The following is a 24266-nucleotide window of genomic DNA, read 5'->3' on the forward strand; positions in this document are numbered from 1 at the left end:
CCAAATAACTTGCAAAGAGAATGATTTAGAGAATCTAATCTAATCTAATCTCTAAGAATATAAGATAATGTTGACGATAGGGTGAGTCTCTAACCAGTCCTTGCTTCAACGTGTCAACTAGACATAAGAAGGTGCTATCTTCAATGGATGCGAGAATGGTTTTCACATTGTTGATACTCATTCAAATACCCTATGAGCGCAATCTAGATGAACATCTCCAATAGAAGATAAACACTTGCAATCTAGGCCTAGACTAACCTTGCATTGTTTCTTACAATCAGCAAGTACCTAAAGGTATAGACACCAACAGCACCATTAATCACCATTCAACAATATCTTCCATCCATTTACTTATATTCAACATTAAATGAAATTTAATTTAAGTGAGGAATTGAAGAAACCATGCAATACTCCAAAGCAACACTAGTAATCTACCATAAAAACCAACAATGAATCAACGACTATTTTGATAGCATTGTGGTAACAATTTTAACAAGTCTCCTCTTACTCTACCTCTAATCTTATGAGTTGCAAATGAGAAGGCCTTGGTCTTTTATAGTTGTTCAATTGCAAGGAAGGGCTAAGATCAATTCAAGATCAAGGTCCATGATTAACCCATTAAAAACCCTAATTAGGGTTGCCACCACTATCATCCAATTACACAAAAGCACCATCCTATGGGCCATTAAGGAAATTGCAATGTTTTTGAGAGCTAATAAAAATAGGTTAGGTAGAGGCATTAGATGCCTTCCACATGTACATTTGCATAATATGATTGAATGTGCTTGAACATGTGTAACTAGAGCCTTTTGATTGGTTGAAGACAAGTGGGTGCCACCTTAACAATTCTGATCTCATAGACTTGATCATTTCTTTGGTGATGGGAAAATATCTTTTGATACTCAACATTATCAAGCCTTTAATTGTGATGGCATATTCCCAAATTATTTCATCTTCTCAACTTCTCTACATCTTTTGAATATCTTCACATTTCCATGATCTTTGAACTTGCTTGTACATACAAACTTGATGTTTTTTTTGATGCCTTAACCTCTATGCTATTGAATTATGAAGCCTTCATGTAGTGGATCCTTCAAAGTGAACTTCTATTTCCAGAGAAAATTCAAGTTGATAAATTTTGATTTTTCTTGTGCAAAAATTTGTTCTCCAAAGTTTCCTTCGATAACATGATCTTGATCCACTTCTTTTGAAGTCCTCGAGCTTGATCTTCTTTGATGTAAGGTCGACCATTTGTAAATTCTTTCTTTAAGTCCTTGAGATCGATCTTGTGACCATCTTTTGTTCTCCAAGCATCTCCTTCAAAATTATCTTGCAAAACAAAGGAGACAAACAATTTGATGTTAAGGTTGCAAAAATGATAAATAAAGTAGAATTAGGGTACTTCTATGGCAAATTTAATTTGATTGTTGTAGTTGTACCCATGTAAGCTTTGTATGAAAGTCTATCGACTCCATATTTTAACATGATTTGTATATGCTTTTTCCTTATTTTTTGAGTTTATAGCCAATTTTGGATCTGATTTTTATTGAGTTTTCAGATGCATTTGCATTTGTAAAATCATCATTTTCACCTTGATTTATCATATTACTCCAACGCGTTATCTTTTCATCAATTTGCATTTGAATTTTGTCCCTCTTGTCACTTAGAAATTGTTTAGACCAAGGCGGGGATTTGGAAGGTGTTAGGATTAGGAATTTTGACAGCTTGGATTCAGACCTAGTGTTAGGATTAGGAATATCGAAAAGAGGTCAGATTTTGACCCTATGGCAAGATAATATTACAATATTATAACGTTTCTTTAATTGTCATCTTATTTAGTCTTTAGTTTATTAACTAGTTTCTATTTTTTCATCTTTAGTTTCACGATTGTTTCTTTTAGAAACATCATCTTTGTACAGCTATATAAGGAGCTTACATCTCCTTTGTTTAATACAACTTCAACATCAATTTACTATATTATGGTATCAGAGCAGGTTGGTGGAATTTCATAAAATTTGCTTGATTTTTAAAGGAAAATCTGAGCCTCTTTTGATCTAAATTTTTGTCCAAAAATTTGTTTTTCGTTCTTTTGAAAAAAATTGTTAAAAGGTATTTTATGGAACTTTTGTGGTTCATTTTTGAGGATTTTTGCTAGAAATCACAAGCTTGGTTAAGGGTTTTGATCTTGCAATTTCTTGGTTGCAGCAAAAGTCTCTTATTTTTGAGGGTAACATGTCCTTGCATGTTGCTAGCTGTGCTAGTTTACCATGCAAAGTCTCTTGTTTTGCCGCCCTTGAATTTTTTTTTGATGCATTTCATAATTATTTCCCTCAAAACATTTATGATTCTGTAATTCGCAAAGATGCGTGGAATTCCTTTGTGGGTTTATAATTTTTTCCTCAAAAATTATCTAGTGGCTTTTACCGTTTTTTCTAAAAAAATGAAGCTTTGTATTGTCTAGTTTTGATTATTTTTCACCTCAAAAATCATGCTAGGTTTTGATTGATTTTTCACCTCAAAATTTGTGTTCAATTTTCCCAAATTTTCTTTTAAAAATCGCATCTTTCTGCAGTCTATTTTGGGTATCATGCTCATTTGCAAAGTTTGGAGGATTTGCCAATTTTTCCTCAAAATCATGCTAGCTGTTCTCAATGTTTTTCTCTGTCTTGAGGGAAGAGCAGCTTCGTTATCCAACACACGGTTGGATATTTTGTGATAATTTTTGTTTAGATGTTTTGCTGATTATAAGAGGGTTAGTAGTAGACTTATCTTAGTGGCAGGCTTTTGTTTCTTATTGCAAAGCATTTTAAAGAATGATACATCCTTCTCTGATCTTTTATGGACAAATTTTGGCTTCTTGGTCATTTACATATTGCAGATCAAGGGAGGGTCTTAGCAGCAGCAAAATGTTTTGAAGAATTTGTGACCAAAAGACAACAGTTAGACAATGGCCATTAAGGGAGGGTTTTAGAATATTATAATGTTGGTTTAATGGTTGTCTTATGTAGTCTTTAGGTTATTAAGTAGTTTCTATTTCATCTTTAGTTCACAATTGTTTCTTTTAGAAATATCGTCTTTGTAAATCTATATAAGGAGCTTTCATCTCCTTTGATTAATATAACTTCCATGACATTGATTTTCCATAACATATAACCCCTCCCTGGCATGGTTTCCATCTTGTCAATTCATTCTTAAAGATCATTTCAAGGCTCATTCTCATGTTTTACAGACTGATATGCATCCTCAATTAATTAGAAGTTCATCAATGTCTGATTTTCAATCTGTGTTCATCTTCAATTTTAGATTACTTCCAAGATTTCAATTGATTTTCATCCATCATCTTAAATTTCCATCATTTTCATCAAATTGGAGTTGAAATTTTGCATTGGATTGCCCCTAGACTTGGGTAGAAATTGACATATCTGGATTTTACATGGAGAGGGTCGTTTTTGGGGTCATTCAAGATTGAGCATTTTGAAAGGTTGTTGGATATTTTACCTACTTTCAGGATCCAACATGCCTCCAACAATGTTACCTTCCACAACTTTTCTTGGATTTCTAAGATAAAATTGAAATTGGAACAAGGATTTTCAAAAGATTCTATCTCATTTAATCACAAATCCTGTGATTTCGATTGCATTCCCTTGACTAGCTTAGCCCACATCTTGGTCACCCCTGACTGACTTGACTACCTAATGAGCCAAAGTTGCTCAAACTCATCTCTATGACTTGGAGACTTGAAATTGCTACCAAGACTAGCTAAGACTACTACTTCTATTGCTAAAGCAAAAAGAGGGGTTCCCCATTGACAATGGGGTAAATGATGTGAAAACCTCACAACAAACAAAGCCCCTAATAGTGAAGCAAATGCATTGATACACAATTTGGATAGCAAAGCATTAGACAATATTGTTTTATTTTGAATAATTCTAATTTAAAAAGTATAAAATATATATAAATTTTAAATTAAATATCATATTATTTAATTTTTATTAAGTAATATATTTGACTATATTTATTGTACTATATGTAATTTACTAATTTCAAATCTATTAGAAAGTATATTTATTAATTATTTTATATTAGATATATATAATAATAATATTGTTTATTTATATTTATATTTAATATCTATATGTTTTTCTACTAACAAACTCAAGCCCCATTTCAAATAATTTCTATATTGGTGAACTAGTTCTTCAAACCTATACCTAAACCTGAACAAGTGACTTAGCTATAAAATATCTCACGTAAACAATGCTTCATGGAGGTTTTCATCTTTTCTCCTTGCTGGACTGTAGTGGTAGTTTAGTCATTGGCATTCTATATTTTGCTTTAGATTAAGCACATTTCAAAAGCTTGCTTTAAACTTGCCAAACTCAATAGCTTTTGTGTTTGCCAAGTAACTTGCTCAATTGTTGGTTTATTATAGCTAGTCAGGGTCTGCAACTTTTGGTGAGTAAGCACTCCATGAGTCTCTAGCTGAATTTTATGACCAAGGTTTAAGACATTTTGGGGCTAGGGTTTTTGTTATATTCATGGCTAGGCTCATTAATATATCCATCCTTTATCCCTGCCTATACCTATCTTTCCTGTACATGCTTTGCGTGCACCTGCCACAACCATGACCACACCTGTTCTTTGTTTGTACTGTATTGGACCCCACCTACATCTACTCTTTCTTTGCCCGTGTTTTGCCCTTCAATTTGCCTTTCTTTCTACATAACACAAGTAAACACTGGGTTTCTACCCACTACAAGAAAACATTGGGTTTCATTGCTAGGGATTTAAATATTTCTCTTCTCTAACCATGCCTACATGTAATCTTTCTTTTCCCATCCTTTGCCTGCACCTGCCACAACTCTCCTCTCCCCATACTATTTTTTTAGTTGTCCAACTTTTGTGAAGTTAAGTGCAGATGGTTCTCACCAAGTAAGTGGTGCTATGTACATATAAATTAGTTATAATATTATTACTGGTATTCACCTTTGTTCCCTTGAGTTTTCAAATTGAGGACAACAAGATAGGTTTCTGGGACAGCAAATTTTTTTGCTGATTTGGGGGGGGGGGGGGTGTGGGCGAGAAATGGGGACAAATACATGTATATAGGGAAATTTTAAAATATACATGTCATTCATATGAAACTAAGCACAAAGCATGTCATTTACAGTACACATTATAGAACCTTGACATGTACCATTTGAATGCCATCTAAGAAATAATAACTAATTCAATACTCTATTGTCAATATGCATTATCAATATGTTAACAAAAATATAGGTTTAGCAGTGAACAATATCATAGATCATGGAAATCTAAATATGCCCAAAGGCTAGAGGGCTGCCATAAAGTTCCATCATCATGTTCAAGGTCAACATAAAAAACAAAAAAGGGCTCGGTCGAAAGTTTGTTTAATGCAAGAGACACAATTTTTTCCACTTACAAATACAAATGTTTTCCATCAACAATTTGTCCAGGACCGAAAGCACAATGCCCTTTGAGTTTTCACAATCTCTGAAGATGCGGTTGTTGCTCTCCCTTGAAAGGCTTCAAGGAGGAATTAGTTTCCACATTTCTTTGATTAAAGGATGCGAGGATGGGCAATCCCAACTATAGATAAACTATTGTAAATCCTCCTAAACTTTCTATGTATTAATGAATCTTCCCAAAATTTAATATCAAATTGACGAGGCAAAAGGGCAATGCAAGGAGGTGGTTGATACTTTGTTCATTCTGTGTGCATAATACAAACCACTTAACCAATTGAAAACCTCTCAAGGTTGTATAGACTAAGAATTTTACCATGAAGGACTGTTTTGACATAGTCCTCAATTGGAGAACCTTAAAGAGATCAGTCCGATTGTGTAGCAAGAGAAACACAATGTAACCAACAAGCATTTAGAGAGAACGAAGTGAGATCAACATTCATTAATAGATAATTAGATGGACATAGGTTTAGGAATTTATGTTCTTGCATGCTAGGATCATACATGCTTGCTTGCTTACAATCTTTGGTTTGAGACCATAGATCCAAACCTATTACCTCAAGAGATACATTACATTACAAGATACAGACATCATGACATGCAAGTCAGCCTTTAGATCTAGAATATTTCCCAAGAACAGGAAAAATGATACAACTAATAGGTGCGTTCCCAAATCATATGGAACAAATGGCATAACATGTTTGAAGACTTGCGGTTCTAGATATAGGTCCTCAAACAATCGAAGAACATAGCTGAATACGCCACCTAAGATCCACGATCGTAGATTTCCATCGCAAGATCAAAATCCACCAATAGTCATGAAAATTGGCAAGAACACGCTACCTGAGCGATGATGAATCATAACCGAGCAACAAAGAATCAATGAGTTGCAAACCTAGGAATAGGAACTAGACTAGGTCTAGATCATACTTTGGACATCACAAGTGTTGACTCAAGCAAACAAAGGATGGCTGAAATGATCAACAATAAGAAAAAATTGGCAAAACTTGAAAACTGAATACAAAATATTGTTGGTTGATACAAGATTGCTCCGAACCCAAGATGCTGCTGCATCAGACACTTGGGGTTGATAAACCAACGCGTCTCTCACTTTGATGCTTGAGAAGAATCTAGAAGATCCAACTCAGCCTGAAAAATCCATGAGGAATCCTCCGTTGGTCTGTGCTTCCACTTGATTAGATACTCTTTGTATTCCTGACCTTTTGTACTCCTTCCAACTCAGCTCCTGAATACCTTTTCTATGCTGTTCAACTGCTTCTCAGGATACTGCTGCTTGATATCTGCTTCATCCTCCAAACTTTGTTTAGCCTCGTGATAATTTGAAAAATCGAAAATATTAATTATGGTTGAAGTATCCATATCTCGGGTAACTTAACTTCATAAGCATTTCTAAAATCAAATCTCTTCAAAATCCTACAAGTTCCAACTTCTTCATCTTCAATTTGTTATAAGTGCTGGAAATTTTCCTTTCTTTAAATGAACCATAACTTCATCTTCTACTTAGAAATCCTTATGCCTCACTTTTGGCAGCCTTCTCCTTATACTTTTGATTCATGCTCTGCAAATGATGTTTGACCTCCTCTTGTAATGTCTTCACGTAACTCACAAACTCTTCTACTTCAGCACTCCCTTTACCCTCCAGTTTAAGATCTCTTAACTCTGGAGTGTTTTCCTTGTGGTCCTATTCACCGAACTATTGTATGCAAACTCTTTTTGTGCCCAATTTAAATCCCATTTACTAGACTTATCTCCAATTAGACTCCTCAATAAATTACCTATACTCCCTTTCACCTCCTCTATTTGTCCATTAGTATGTGGATGAAAAGTAGAACTATACATTAAATCAGTATCTAGTTTCCTCCAAATTATCCTCCAAAAATAACCAACAAACTTCCTATCCCTGTCCGAAACTCTACTCTTTGGTAATCCATGCAATCTTAAAACCTCCTTAAAGAATAAGTTTGCATCAGATGTCTTCTAAAAGGAATGGAATGTGACATTTTAGAGAATGTATCCACCACCAAAAATATAGAATCATTGCCTCTTTGTGTCTTCGGTAATCCCATAACAATATCCATGCTAATATCTTCCCAAGGTCTATTAGGTATAGGTAATGTTGTATAGAACCCCTTCGACAAATTCAGCAACTCCGAACAAATTTCCTGACATCCTTGTGGATCTGTGGCCAATAGTAACTTTCACCTATCAAACATACTAGCACTTCTACCCTCAATTATGCTAGCAAATTCCTCCTTCCACTCAATGTATTAGCTACACTATTTGACTGTCCACTTCGGTGTTTCAACACAAAAGTATAACTTTGCAAGAACTCAACCCATCTCATATTTGCATGATTTAACTTACATTGATTACTCGGATATTGCAATGCTTTATGATCAGTATACACAAATTCCTTTGGCAACAAGTAATGTCTCCACTTCTTCAAAGCTTGAACTATGGCATAGAACTCTTGATCATAAACTGAATATTTCCTCTTAGCATCATTCAATTTCTCATAGGAAAAAGAAACCAGTAGTCCTTCTTAACATAGTCTAATTGCATTGCAATCCACTTGAAATACCTTATTGAAATTTAGTAGGGCCAAAACTAGTTGTTTGACTATTTTACATAGTCTAATTGCATTCTTGCTTGCATTACAATCCACTTGAAATACCTTATTGAAATTTAGTAGGGCCAAAACTAGTTGTTAGACTATTGTTCGTTTCAATAACTCAAAACTCTAGTCAGCTACATGTGTCCATCTAAAATTCTTCCGATTGGTTGTCATAGTTTGTGCCATAGGATTACGAATTGCTCTAAAATTCCTCATAATCTTCAGGTATAAAGTAACCAGTCCATGATATGCTTTGACTTCCCCAACATTCTCTGGTGTAGGCTATTCCAAAATTACTTTAACCTTCTCAAGGTCGATTTTAAAACCTTCGGCTGAAATCACCAATCCTAGATTCCTTATCTCTTCCCTCATAAAATAGCATTTATTGATATTGATCAACAAATTTTCTTCCTTCAATCTTTGCAATACTTGTCTCAAATGCAACGGATGTTCCTCTTTACTTTTATTGAAAATCAGAATATTATCCTAGTACACATTTACAAATTTACCCAAGAATTTCTTCAATACTTCATTCATCAATCTCATGAATGTACTAGGGGCTTTAGTTAAACCAGAAGGCATAACTAACGACTCATACAAACCTGCATTAGTCTTAAATGCAGTCTTCCATTCATCTCCTCTATTTGTGATCTGATGATAACCACTCAAATCCATCTTGGTAAAACACTTTGCTCTACTCAAACAATCTATTACGTCATCGATTCTAGGCAAACGAAATGTATACCTCATTGTGATCTTGTCAATAGCTCTGTAACTAGTACACATTCACCATTCTCCATTCTTCTTAGGTGCCGATACTCTAGGTATTGCACAAGGACTAAAACTTTCTCTCATCAAAACTTTCCTGAATAATTCTTGTACTTGTCTATTTAATTCTTCATTCTCTGCTGGTGTCATCGGCTGTGGTACTTTGTTCGGTATATGTGCTCTTGGAACTAGATCCATCCAATGATTGATACTTCTAATGGGTGGTAAACAATCTGGCACATTATCTAGAATGATATCTTCAAATTCTGTCAGTAACTTGGTTATTTCCTCAGGATATCCCTTGGTGATATCCAAATCAAGTTTCTTTGGAATCAATGCATAACACATACTTTCTTTCTTTATACCAGCCAAGAATTTCCTACCTTCAACTAAGCAATTCCTCATTGTGGTACAACGTTCATTTTTAGGATCTCCAAGCAAAGGTAACAATACTTGCTTCATCCTATTTGCTACTATTATATACCTATTCAATCTACCATTGTGTATTGCTTGTCTATCATATTGCCATGGTCTATCCTACAAGTTGTGACAACAATCCATCGATATAATATCACAAAGAACTTTGTCATGATAATATCCAATCGTAAATTTCACAAAACATTGCTCAATTAGTAGTACCTTATGATCATACCTTATCCATGCAATCTGATATGGTTTCAGATGCTTCATCCTTGGTAATTGCAGGTTGGTAACCAACTCTTCTAATGCCAAATTATTTCAACTTCCACTGTCAATGATGACCTTGCAACATTTTCTTGCAACTTTACATCTGGTCTTGAGCAAACTTTTTCTCAGTACCAGTTCTTGATCAGGTTCCTCATTACATAATGCTATTCACATCATGAGGTTTCCTCCATCATCTGGTTGATTCAAGGATTCAAGTGATTCTTTCTCCACAAATACATTTGTGTTACTGCAACCAGTCTTCATGCTTGAACTTCCATGGTATACTTGAATGCTCTATGTCGTTCTGCACATTTGAAACAAGTGTCTGTAAACGAATTCCTGTTTTTCTTTTATAACCATTACTTCTAGGGTAACCTCATGAATAGATGTTGTCAAGCCATTAAGATATTTTGCAATTCTTTTCACCTCATCATCCACATGTCTAGATCTGATATCCAATTTATAGAATTCTTTGGTATACTCCTTTACAAAAGATTCTTTTTGCTTCAAATTTTGTATTTTCCTCAACAAACTAACTTGATAATCACAAGACAAGGACTTTCCTTTTAACTTGTTCACCATCTTATCCTAAGATTTAATCTTTTCATTTCTTCTCCTTTGTCTATTGGTTTGCAAATGTTCCCACCATAATGATGCATGCCCCGTCAACTTAATACTAGCAATTCTCACCTTATTTGCATTTGTACTTTCATACTTTTCCATCCCAACAATCCAATAAAGCAATTTATTAGAATCTAGTTTACCATCATAGTCCGATAAATTGAAATGTGTGGTCTTGCATTAACCTCTAGTCAGGGCTCTTAGAAATCTTTCATCCCCTTGTTCAAGTAGAAGTTCAACATCTCTTGCAACAACTTCCTCAATTTCCTCATCATTCATATCATGAATAGGTATTCCTCTTTTGTGGCCAATCTCTACTACTTCAAGTCTAGCCAAAATTTGCCTTAACATATTCATTACTTCTAGATTTCCATCTCTCCTTCGTCAAACAATCCTTGCAACCCTCTGCAATTGTAGTGCAGATCTCAACTTTGCCACATTATAGCCAAACTTAGTTAGGGCTTCACAACTTTAGATTTGCAACACAAGTTCACAAAAGACACAACTTTTGCTTTGATTACACTTGACGCAGTCCCCACTAAGAGAAACGATTAAGAAATCAGTCCAATCGTGTAGCAAGAGTAAACACCACGGAAACAACAAGTATTTGGAGAGAACCAAGCGAGATCAACATTCATTAACAGATAATCAAATGTACATAGGTTTGACAATTTGCCTTCTTGCATGCTTGCTTGCATACAATCTTTGGTTTGAGACCTTAGATCCAATATAATGGACTCAATCATGATACTAAGAACTTACTCCCTTAAGAGATACATTACATAACAATATATAGCCATCACGACAGGTCAGCCTCAAGATCCCGTACATTCTCCAAGAACAAGGAACAGATTACAACAAATAGATCTGGTCCCAAGTCATAAGGAACAAATGGTATAACACGTTTGAAGACTTGTGGCTCCAAATTTAGGTTCTCACATGATCCAAGAACATATCGAATGCGCCATTGAAGATCCATGATCGTAAATTTCCATCACAACATTGAATTTCACCAACGGTCATGAAAACTGATAAGAACACCCTACCTGAGCGAAGAAAATCATAACTTGAGCAACAAAGATTCAAATGAGCTGCAAACCTAGGAATGAAAACCAAACTAGGTCTAGGTCATGCTTTGAACATTGCGAACAAACAAAGAATCACTAAAACAATCAATAAATTGGAAAACTCAGAAAAATGAACACAAAACATTTTTGGTTGATGCATGATTGCTCTGAATTCAAGATGCTCCTACATCATGTCTACCAAAAGATGTTAATCTTTGTTGGGAGTTGAAAGTACCACGCTTGCCTCCAACTATTAGAGTTAGTAGAGAAACTGAGTAGATGAAAGTATGTCAATTTAATTGAGAACGAACCCGATAAGCTCTTGGCCTAGATAAATTTGTCCTCACAAGGAACAATGGGATGTGAATGTTCTTCAATATGTTCCGAAGATCCTCCACCCATGAGACAAAATTAGGGGCATACCAAAGGCCCTCTAACAAATTTTCCCACCTGTTCAGAGGGGAGATATAGTTAGCCACAAGGGAACTGAAGTGTGCCTTGAGGTACCTCACAATAACTAGAGGCCAATGGTCTGACGCCAATCCAAGTATCCTCCTAGAAACAAAAGTTTTCCCCATTGCCTATTTGCTACTTTAACCTGTCTCTTAATAGGCTTCTACATTTTACAATATTGTTCAAGATTTTAGAACCCACGGGGAGGTCATTGGACAATAGCAACTTAGAGAACCAAGAATTGTTAAAGTATTTTGCTTTCAAAATCTTGCACCAATTAGTCAAGTCCACAACAACGAGCTAACTTGTCTTGGTTAAGAGAGCTTTATTGAGTTCAACAATCTTTTTGTTTCGTAGGTCGCCCACAGATTTGGGTTTACAAATAATATCACAATTCACAAGATCAAGTCTTGCTTTCTCCTCTGTTCTAATTTAGAAGAAGTTTTGTTGAATTTTCTGAAGTTTGTTTTCCATTTCTTTGGATATTTTTGAACAGTGAAAAGAAATAAACTAGGATACCTTATAAAGAAGCAAATAAAAGTTGCAATTTTCCAACATTACTTTGGATTTTACCCTTCTAATCAGCTATTTTCTTTTATATTCTCTCAAGAATTGAGTTCTAGATATTAGGAGTCAACCCTTGAATCATAAGTGGGAGTTCAAGGTAAGTATCATGAAGATCTGTAGATTGACAACCCAAACTATGAATGACATTCCTTTGGATGTTCAAGTCAGTACTAAAGAAGTAAGTTTTGCTTGTTGCTTTGTTGCCCATAATCATAGTTGATTTGTTGCTCATAATCAACAAGAAGTTTTCCCAATGAATTGTTGTAAAATCTCCAGAGGAACAAAGGAGGCAACTTTCACTCCATGAAATCTATCACATCTGGCTAGATAAGTGAAGTTCCTACCAAGGACTTCAGCAACCGTGATACAATGGTAGGGGGATAGAGGGTCCCTTTTCCCTAGCCCCTTCCATGCCTTAAAGAAACCCCATGGCATCAAAAGGATAACATAAAGAAATTTCCAATTAACCTTATCACAAGCTTTAGAAATATCAAATATCAATCTTAAATGCCACACCTAGATCCTACCCCTATCCATAGAGTGGATAATCTCATGAGTGTTAATCACAACATCCAAAATTTGTTAGCTTGGGACAAAACCCTTCTCTAATAGGCTTATATGTTTATCAACAAGTAGCTTCAATGTGTTCACAACTCAGGTATTGTTCAACTTTCTAAGCAACTTGCTTGCTCTAATAAAGTCCCTTGTGTCTGTAGTGATATTATATTTCCACACCTCCCATAACTCTTGAAAGAACGCAGGAGGAAAGCCATCCAGTCTTGGGGCCATGTAAGCATCCATGGCAAACACAACCACTTTCACTTCATCGTCAGACATAGGGCTTAGAAGCAGCTCATTGTCAACACTTTGTAAAACTGTAGGGGTATGGCTGAGGAGGTTGTCTCTAATTTCAGCGGGTTTTGCCCTAGAAATTTCAAACTAAGATTATTGGAAGTATTGAGAGGCCCAACCACCAATTTTGTCCGCTTCCACAAGTTTTTCATTATTATCATTCAACAGAGATCTAACAGTGTTCCTTTTTTATGCTTGGAAGCAAATCCATGGAAAATGGATGTGTTCCTATTACCCTCCACAAGCCACTAGATCCTAGACCGTTGCTTCCAATATCTTTCCTAATGGGCTAAATTATCCCTCCATTTCTTCTTCCATCATTCCTCCTAATGGGTACCTTGGGAGAGATCCTCAACAACAATAGCTTTTTGTAAATGATCCAATTTAATCTCTATTTTTTTTTTGAAGATGTACCTAAGGGATGATTTACATTATTCTCTAACTTCCCTTTATAGTCTCTAATTTGTTTAAAACTTTGAACATAGCCATTCCCTTGATAGGGATGCTCCACCAACTTGGAATGCACTCCTAAAAGTAAGGATGAGAATACCACATAATCTCACACTAAAAGGGGAGGGGGCCGGAAAATGGCTTGTCAACCCAATTGAAGAGGATGGACGAGGATGGGGACATGGTCAGAAACCATTATAGGGAGGGCAATAAGAACAAAAGTACAACCCAAATCCCACCTTGTTGATACTAGGAACGTGTCCAATTTTATTTGAATCAATTATTGGCCTTTCCTGTCATTCGACCAAGTAAACATATTACCTTGGATTTCTAGATCAAGGAGATCATTCCTATTGGGAAACTTAGATAGATCATTCATACTATAATTGTAGTCAAGCAACCCACCCAGTTTCTTAGAAGGTCATCAACAACCATGTAAAGAGCTTCCTCATTATCAGAGATGAGGGATGAAATTTCCTCCTAGACTCGGGTCAATGGCCATTCTTGTCTTAGGAGCATATATATTTAACATGTACCAAGAAAAAGTGCTATTTTAAATGAAACAACCAAGAAATTGTGAGACAAAACAAGGATTTCATCCAACTAACTCGGGTTCCATAGCGTCGCAATACCTCCTAGGGCACCATCCACCTCACTATAGTAGAACGTAACACTAGGCCATATACGGTGCACAAGCTTTGGAAATATTTGAGATGTCATCTTAACTTCTTGAATAAGTAACACATCCACCTTAAGGTTGTTTATGCTCTGTTTTAAAACATGTTTTTGAGGGCTATTCAAACCCCAAGATAGGGACTTCAAGCCTCGAGTGAACTGTCTCCCACTAGCAATTTCTATGGGCATCACCTTTGTACTAAGAGTTCTCTTTGACATCCTACTAGGCTTGGTGTCCATGCTAGCGTCAACCTTTTTACCTCCCCTCTATCTCCTCATTGGGATCCGCCATTCTGCCATGTCAGTCTCTGGTAGCAAAACTGAAGTTGAGTTACAACACAAAGAGAGGACAATGGACTTGGTAACCTCTATTGCAATCTCATCAGGTGTGGAGGTCGTAGAAAAAGTTAGGCCAATGTTGGTGTTCTTTTTGGGATTAGAACATGGTATATGTCCTTGTCTAGACATTTTGCTATCTCTCAAAGAGTTGAGTTTTGGTACTTTGGGAGGAGTCATAGTAGCTGGACCAACCAATCTCCTATTAGGCATTGAGGAGGACAAGCAACAATCCCCAAACAAATTTCCCTCCCCTTTTGCTTCTGCAAGGCACACTATTTATTTTGCAGTATCTTCCCTTTTTCCAAAGCCATCACCATTGCACAGTCCGTAACCAAATGGGGGGCAAATTTCTGCATAGGTTCTAGGGTCTTCATAATATTCAAGATAACCTCAAGGAAAGGGTAATCTCCATTCTTTAATTTATTTTGCTTCTTATCATCAACACGAGAATCCACCTCCTTTCGTTGTGCAATAGTGACATTCCCAAGGAAAGTTTTAGCTCTAGTCGAGGACATTACCCCTTCAATATTACTCGCCGTACCCAAGGTACAAACATCTTTCTTTAGCTTGGGTTATCTCCATTCTATTATCATTTTGCTTGTTGCAATCAACATGAGAATCTGCCTCCTTCCCCTGTGCACTTGTGACATTCCTAGAGAAAGTTTTAGCCCTAGGAGAGGATATCACCCCTTGAATATTACTCGCCATACCTATGGTACAAACGTCTTTCTTTAGCTTGGGTTCTTTAGACATATAACTTTATGAAATCTTATATATTTAAACTATAAACAATTTAATTACCAAGATGTGATGAATCAATTATACTAACGCATATTCAAACTAATCTAAATTGCTTTTAACTTATACTGGGACAAAATAGACACGAATATGGAAACAATTTAATATATCACAATATCGAGTTTGAAAAGCTATAACTGGTTCAATCCACTTATCCTGATATTAAATTATGTACAGAAATAAAAATTGATCATAAAGGATAGAACTATATAATATTTTGCTTCTAAGGCTTTAAAAAACAAATAAAATAAAATCTCTTACTGGTTATGCCTGAAATAGAATGCAATGAAGACACTCAATGATGCTGCTTTGTTCATTGCAATTCAGTCCCAAACAACATGTAAAATTTTTGCCCAATACTCCAATATCCACAAGCCTAGTTCAACATTCAGTCTTCTCCAATGAAAAATTATATATCAAGAGTGCGTATAATAAATCGGTATAGAAAAATCTGCCTGTGAGATAGCTATCTTAATTGTGTCTATCCTTTGATTTTACATCTTATATTTACATGAGGATGAAAAGGTATTAAAACTGAATCTGAAGTATCACACCACTTCAGATCTCCTAATCTAATCCCAACTGCACATTTACAAATTAAGTTAAAATTACTTAGCATGTAGCTGGAGATGGCGATGGTTTTGTCTTACTCTCTTTTGAGATTACATTTAGTCGTTGTTTAGATGAAAATAACGACACATGCTAATTGTTTCTCATTGTTATCCAACTATAGGAGATAGAACCACCTGTAATCCTCTATATCAAAGCCACGCTGCTTCCTCCTCAATGCATTTTCAATATACCTTGGTTGTCATAAATGGAGATTTGCTTTCAACCATATATATTGTTGACTTCATTAAAGATGATGTTGCTTGCAACGGTGATCACTTGGTCATGTTGGAGAATTGATAGTAGTGAAGTTCCTGAAACATTCGAATATTGCCATCACGCATAATAGGCTTCAAGCCTCACATCCATAACTGTCCATGCGTCCTGCTCCAAGATTGGATTTTTGTGATCATTCCCAAAAGTCATCCTTACATGTTGATATTCTTGTTACTGCTTTTAGGCGTTCCAATTCTTCTCCATCGTATACTCCATATACGTGCACCACAACAAAGAATCATTAGACATAAGTCATCAACTTAGTTACCGATTCGGGATACGAATCTGATTCGGGCACGTGAATCGGATCCGTGGATTCGTGATTTTTTTTTTTTCCCGATTAGGATTCGTGAATATATATATATTTTAATATTACTGATCTTGCCCAAGCCACAACTAGTAACAAAAAAATAAAATAAAAAAAATATATATATATATATATATATTTATTTATTTATTTATTTATTTGTTTGTTTCTCTCATTTATTAGTATATATAATGCATAAAAAAGTCATTTTAGCACTAGAAAGCAAAAATATATATTTAAAAAAGTCATATTAAATAACTTAGACTCACTTAAACTTGTCGATCCTTGAGGATTCATGCTGGATCCTTGAGGATTCGTGCCTGGATTCGTGCAGATCCGGGCAGGATCCTTGTTTTACACAGTGGATTCGTCAGGATTCGTGGGCCACGAATCTTGACGAATCCACTGTGTAAAACAAGGATCCTGCCCGGATCTGCACGAATCCAGGCACGAATCTGGATCCGGATCGGACCCGAATCCGGATCTGGCCTCTAGGGCACGAATCTAGTAACTAAGGTCATCAACAATGATTTGCGATAGTTAATGCTCCAGTGGCTTCATAGTGTCTCTTGTACATGCAAAGATGATTGAAGGACGGTGATTCGATCAATTCTCAAATGGAACAAACTTCAAACCTGGCATACACAACCATCTTCGCTGTTTCCTCAATTTGCCTCAGGCATGGGGTGTTTTCATGGCATGTTGGAATCTTCATTCAACGAGCGGAGTACTTCAGAACCAGAAACAACCGAAAATACATCCTTAATCCTGGAAGAATGTCATATATGAATTTGGATTCACAATTCAAGGTGCCTTCAAAATTTCAAGGGGATCTTGAAATATGCAATGCTCAAAATGTCAACTGAGAACAAATTGGAAGATGTCCTCTGCGGTGATCTCGAGTCTTTGAAACCTCTTTATTGCTATCCTATCTGATGAGCATATTGTTGGACTAAAAGTCATCTTGGATTGAGGCTAGACAGTAGCTTTTCTACCAGACGATTTCTGATGTTGGCTTTGGAGATGAATAACTCAACACAAGATATCGTTCAAAATTATTTCATCTGCCTCTAGAACACATCGTTTCAGGATGTTGCATCTATTATTTCTTGAGAATTTTAAAATCTGAACTTTCATCGAATAGCACAGAGCAACTTTTGATTGAATTTCTCGTTTTTGAATTTGTAGAACATGCCACGATGTAGGATACTGTGTGGGTGGGATCAATTCTTGCATATCGTTGATGTTTATAAATTGATTCTTAGTCTTAATATTCTGAATATATAATGTGTTATACAGCATGCCCATCCTTGCATGTTCGCACATGATTACTACCATAGATTTGTTCAGAATCAAATATATATCTGACTTCATACTACTGCCACATATATGTATTCTCCATTTATATTTTGTTCATACTTTTAAGGAATTTTTTTGCTATTAATGACAATAATTTATCACAAAATGAGATATCCCATATTCTCCTTTGCACCAACATACTCAGACTCCTCTCTTCTCAGTATCACTTAGAATTCTGAGCATGTTCATTCTTGATTACACAAACAAGTTCTTCCTCTCACATGGCCTTTGTTGATCTGCAACATATTGTTTGAATATAAGTAATGGACAAGATCTGGAACAAATCTGAACAGGTCATAAACATTTATAAATGAACAAGAAATTGTATTTATCATAACCATATCATAATCCAAGAATATGCTTCTTCTTGAAATATTAGTCCTCAAGATATCTCACAGCATGATGTCATGGAAATCATAGTTTTAAAATAGGCTTATACAAAATGATGAAATAAAGATTTGATCTAAAAGAATGAGGAAATATATAATCTGATAGGTTACTAAGTCATGCTTTAAAATGCCAAATAAAATATAAGATTAGCTGTATAGCATGACGATTTGAGAGGACACTTTAATGGAGGCCCTGATTTGCAAAAACCAGGGTTCCATCGTAGCGCTAGGGTCCAAACTAGGCGTGCTATCAATAAGTGGGTGTTTACACAAACTCCACTCGACATCTTGAGAAGTTAGAACCAAACACCAATGAAAGGTCCGGGCAAACAGATGACCCCAACAACAGAGTAGGGTCCGGATTGAAGAGGGCTGGATCCTCCCCAGAAGAGACTGCCATGAGCAGATGAAAATGTATGGGCGGGAGAGTTGTAAAGATTGTGAATTTGAAATTAACAGTTTTTTGTTTCAACTATACTGAATATCATATTGTTTTTGTACTTGATCGTAGTAGACCTTTCTCATAGGTTTTTAATTCGACTTTAATCAAAATATTTTTAGAAAGAAATGACATTTGACAGTTTCAAATGTATAATATTGCAGGTTTATTGTCCATTTTGCAATTTCCCTTGTGAAGTAGATGAAGGTGTACGGGTTTTGGAATGTCCAAATAGTGAGTGTTCAAAGGTAGGGATCTTGTTTTTCACTTATTTTTAGGTAGCTACATTTAAAATCATGGGTTTTAATTATTGAAATGCTTCTGAAACATGTTTGTAAGCTCTGGCTGATTGATATTTTGGATCACGTTAATTCTCTTCCAGGACGAGGAAGAAAAGAATGGAACAGTTTTGTTTCTGCACTTTCTTTTGTTTTGTTTCCACGAGATTGTTCTTTTAATTTTGTAGTTGGGAAACTTAATAATCATGTATGTGGACTTTAATGTGTTTCACTGGGTTAATAACTTGATCAAGGTGGGGATTTTGTTTTCAAGTTTGCTTCTTATTTAGTTATTTTTGCACTGTCTGTTAAATCTATATGATATTACTTATTTGGTGACATACATCCAAAGATCTGTCTATAGGAGTTGGGACCGAACACAATCTCTTGTCATTGATTTAAATAGGTGCAATATATTGAGTTTATTTTACTTAATTTTTCTTTATGTTTGCTTGTTTACATGCATTGTAGGCATCTTGTATTCAATGCAAAGAGCCAAATCATATACCTTTGCGCTGCGAAGAAGTTGAGAAGGTATGGAACATCTTAAATCATTTTAGCTTGAATGCTTGTCTAATAGTAAAGATCTCTCTCTCTCTCTCTCTCTCTCTCTCTCTACCCCTCCCACACCCCCCATTCCCCAACCTCTACTCCATCCCATTAAAATTATTATTAAATATGTGCATACAGAACATATACAAATTTTAAGAATAAGAAAAAGATCTGTTTGTGAAATACATATGATTGTTTTAAATAATTCCCATTATTAAATACGTAGTTTTTTCTGATACTTTTGCTGGCCTATAAATCTTCAGTACATATTTAATATCTGTTTGAAACAAAGTGCAGTTACAGATACAGAGAAATAATATGAATAATGTTGATAGCTTGTTAGTTTCTTGAGATTGCTGTTTTCAAAGTTGTATCTATTATTCTAATTCATTTGGGAAAAATATTTGTTATGCAGAAATCTGAGACTGCTTTACGCAGGAAAATTGAAGAGGTAACAATTTATAATTACATACAGGTTTAGCTTGTTAAGTTTGATCAGACATCTGTTGTATTTTCTGAGACATGTTTTTCCCTATTTTTTGTGTGGTTTGCATGTCACGGCTGATTCTCAGCAGCCTTTTTTTCCCAAGTCTTTTATCTCTAGTGATAGCTTGTATATTTTAATATATATCATATTTCAAATTGCTTCAATGTCTCTTTGGTCTTGATTTCTGATGTTCAGAGTTATATAGGTTTATTGCATATTGATTAATCACTTAGGCAGAGTTGTTTAACTGAGACAGGTCATGACAAAAGCTGTGATAAGAGTGTGTAGCAGTTGTAAGACAGAGCTAGTAAAGACGGATGGTTGCAATAAGGTGTGTACCCTGTAAGGGTAGTCAAAGCATTTTAGCAAACCTTTGTTCATTTCGTTTTTAAGTTTGATTTGACCTGTTCCCATGTGCCTAATCATAAATATTGCACATATAGGTGACATGTAGATGTGGAATTACAATGTGTTATATATGCCGACAGGCAATTCCAAAGGATTATACACATTTTTGTCAGGTATGTTCCTCCATCAACACTCTGTTTCAGTAAGCTTTATTTGCTGTATTATTCATAACTAATGAGAACGATAGTGATAGATATTGCCAGCAGATGTAAATAGCATATTAGGCATACTGCCATCCTGTTGCCACATTTTCTTGGAATGGCAGTGCCATTGAGTATTGCCTGTTGAAGATGAGCTGTTGATAAAGCAATCTGGATAAGAAAGTTTCTACAGGCTCGATTCTTCCCATGGCATAACTAAATATAAATGAAGAAAGAGTCTGCTTTGTCGAGGGAGAGTATATGCATCGATGTGTGTATCTCTCTAGAGCATATCTTCAGGAAGATTTTTTTTTAATTCACCCTAGGGAACAGGATTGATTAAATCGAGGGGGAGGGACTCCTGCCTGTCTCCTGCGGCTGGGCTAGAGTAAATTTTCTATTTGTGTGAAACCATTCTTTCTACAAATGGAATGAATGGGTGATTTATGTCCAGATTCACTTAATGAAAACAAATTTTTGGTGGTAGTTATTTGTAATTTTTTGCATGATCAAGGGGAATGGGAATATATATTCATAGCCCAGGTCTTCAAACATATTCACATATATAGTCCCTTGGAGACTTTTGGAATTGGGATTTGGACCAATTCCCAGTTCCTGTACCAATTTTGTATTCATTTACAGTGTAGCTTTTTCCCTTTTTATTTATTCCTATGCACTGAATCATAAGGATCTCACCATCCCCATCACTTTATCTGTATACCCACTTATCCTGGTGATTGCAAACTGTACCATGACACTTTTGAACATCTAAGACATTTTTAAAATAGAAATTGATGATGTTGCTGGTTCCTGTAAGATGTTAATGGACTTCTTTGAAAGTTGGTTTACTCGTCATTTTGGAAGTGCAATTTCTGATTTTTGCAGTGTACCTTGGAGATGTGCCCTTGCAGTTTTTCATGTCTGCTAAAATGGGGATGTTGCAGTGATTGTAGGGGTTAATAAATACCCTTTCCCACTATGCACAGCCCGGTGCCCATGCTCCAGTAGGTGGTTGCCTTCCTTTCAGAGGGACATCCTGGGATGCTGTTCCATCCTTGTCACGGGGGATGTCCAGCTGTCCCAGGGATGTTAGGGCATCTCAATGGTAAAAGAAGACTTGAATCTCAAAGATACTTCTGAAGTCAACTTTGGCATTAACTTTTCTATACAAAGAATGAATCTAGACAGGAGGCATCACTGTTTAGAAATCAAGGAATATGATTACAAAACCCAGACATTAGTGAAGATGGGGACCTGTTAAATGAAAAATAAACTTGTATGAATCTAGACAGGAAGCATCACTGGTTAAAAATCAAGGAATACAATATTACAAAACCCAGACATTAGTGAAGATGGGGGGGACCTGTTAAATGAAAAATAAACTTGTGATTCCAACCACTGATGCCACTTTTAGAGATAATTATTGCTTCTAGGTTTAATTTGCCACTTTGGGAATACACTTTCTGGTTTTTGCAACATGCAAACGTATAATTTTATTCTATTTTTGACTAACTTTTGGGAGTTGCTTTGGTAAAACATACCCTATTAAAATAAGGCCCGAAAATGAGTAATCTGCTTGGTTGTCACTTTCTTTCTAGGCTAATTTTGGATGCATTTCTTTCATGTTCGGATATGATACAGATGGTTTAATACTATATATCTACACCGACTTTAGTTTTCCAGCCCTTTTTTGAGATAATTATTGATTTTCTTTTGTTTAAATATTTATTTTTTACATTTTTAACAATAAATTTGTCTTGTGGCTTGTTAATATTTGTTTCAATGCTGATAATTAGCATGCCCGAGAGCCTGGAAAACCATGCCAAAAATGCAAGAAGTGCGGTTTGTGGGAGAAGGTATCTTTTTAGATTTTGTTTGGATGTGCTTAGCATGTGTGGTGCTGAACTATTCATGATTTTTCCCTTTCTTGGGCAGTAGCGCTCTCCTAATTACAACTTGCCAAGTACTTGTTTCAGGAAGTGGAAGATGACGTGGCTCTGAAGGCAAGAGAGACGGCATTGAAGGACTTGGCAGGAGAGGAACCAAACTTGCTTAGTCGTAATATTGGACCTCCAATGAAAAAACAAAAAGAATCTGCAGACTGCCATTTACCGTTTGGGCTACTACAGATGCATGCAATCCCTCCAGGGCAACATGTGCATTGGCATCCACCAAATCCTCTTCCACCCTATGACTGGTTTAACCGTCAACTTGATCATGGACACTTTCAGCCACCTAACATAAATCTCCCTCTTGATATACGTCAAATTTTTGCTGCTGGAAATCAACTTGAAAATGGCAGAAATCAACAAATTCCAAATTGGCCCAACATTCCTAGAAGGGAATTATAAGAAATTGAATCCTTAAGGCGATCTACCACAGGATCGGATGGAGCAAGCTGTTTTGAAAATTTCTGATTATACTTCTGAAATGAGAAAAAACAATTTCATGGTAGTGAATTTCATAGATCTTCTGTAAGAGTAATTGGAAGTCCATTTTTGATATTCTTATCTTTTGTCGCCAATTAGGTGATTCTAAATGGTAAGTTATATCGTAACCTAAAACCAATGTCAATATGCTAATCAAATGGTGTTTCTTGTGAGTTTATGTTTCACAGCCTCTATTAAATTGGTTTGGTATACCCTATGATGAATTTTTATCTTGGACCCCCCTTTGTTGAGCCTTGTTTAGATATGAGGCATACATCATTTGATGGGTTAACAGATCTCTTAAAGTTCCCTTAATTAGTTGAATGATGATGGAAAATCGTTGATTTTTGGTTGCAATGTTACACTAGGTCATTTGTTCATAGTATCTTGATGATAGAAATGACTGTCACAATATGAAATTAAGATCAACACATTGTTGAAAATGTAGAAAATGACAGTTCTATTGAAGTCAATTGAGATGGCCGAAGCCACTATATACTTTTCTTACCATGGGCTAGTTTTAGTTTCCTAAAAATGATTAATAATGAATCGAATATTGGCCTTGGTATGTTTAAGAGAAATGTGTGTAACTAGGGTTGCCTAATAACGAACAGGCACTCATAAATGCCAGCCTTATACTGATTTGTTAAACCAGTTTATGACCCATGGGATGAAAAGCAATAGAATTTGAACTTCAATTTCTTCCATGGTGAATGCCTTCTCGCTCGCCCCAAAATCTCAATGTTTTACATACAAGTCAAAGTTAGATGCCAAGTGCCTCTAGTTCTCTGTACAAAATCTTTCTTCTAACAAAACACGAGGATTTACCCTTGATTTGTTGGTTTACCGTGCCAAATAAAATGTTGCCAAGAGGGGTTTAATTTGGCCTCTAATTTGCTAAGAGGGGTTTAATTTGCCAAGAAATGTATGTTTGTTCTTATGATCATAATCAAGATGAATGTTGTGATTAGATTAATTACTAATGCATTTCTACTTTATTAAGTGTTTTGAAAGAAATCTATTATGAAAAATGTAATGAACCCAAATTGGGGGTACATCATTTATCTACAATTTTCTTTTTTTATAAATTATTTTGCCATATTTTCCTCCAGATGGTTTTTGATAATCACCATCTGATTCCGTATGATACCCTTTCAAAGTCACTATTCCACATATATACATTTTAATAGTAAAA

At 35.6% G+C, this 24266-nt stretch overlaps 1 protein-coding gene across 1 annotated transcript in view; it reads left to right on the forward strand.

The window, feature by feature from the left end:
- The window catches only part of LOC149578302 (uncharacterized), a 46794-nt gene extending 23550 nt beyond the window's left edge, over positions 1-23244 (forward strand). The window contains exons 6-12 of the mRNA XM_089828151.1: positions 18942-19025; positions 19527-19589; positions 20023-20058; positions 20351-20425; positions 20538-20615; positions 22439-22498; positions 22619-23244. Of these exons, the coding sequence (XP_089684277.1) occupies positions 18942-19025; positions 19527-19589; positions 20023-20058; positions 20351-20425; positions 20538-20615; positions 22439-22498; positions 22619-22993 (771 nt within the window). The 3' untranslated portion in view covers positions 22994-23244. The remainder of the gene's footprint in view (positions 1-18941; positions 19026-19526; positions 19590-20022; positions 20059-20350; positions 20426-20537; positions 20616-22438; positions 22499-22618) is intronic.
- The last annotated feature ends 1022 nt before the right edge of the window (positions 23245-24266 follow it).

This window comes from Cupressus sempervirens, chromosome 1 (genome assembly GCF_028749045.1).
Source record: "Cupressus sempervirens isolate cs-2001-9-10 chromosome 1, ASM2874904v1, whole genome shotgun sequence".
NCBI lineage: Eukaryota > Viridiplantae > Streptophyta > Pinopsida > Cupressales > Cupressaceae > Cupressus > Cupressus sempervirens.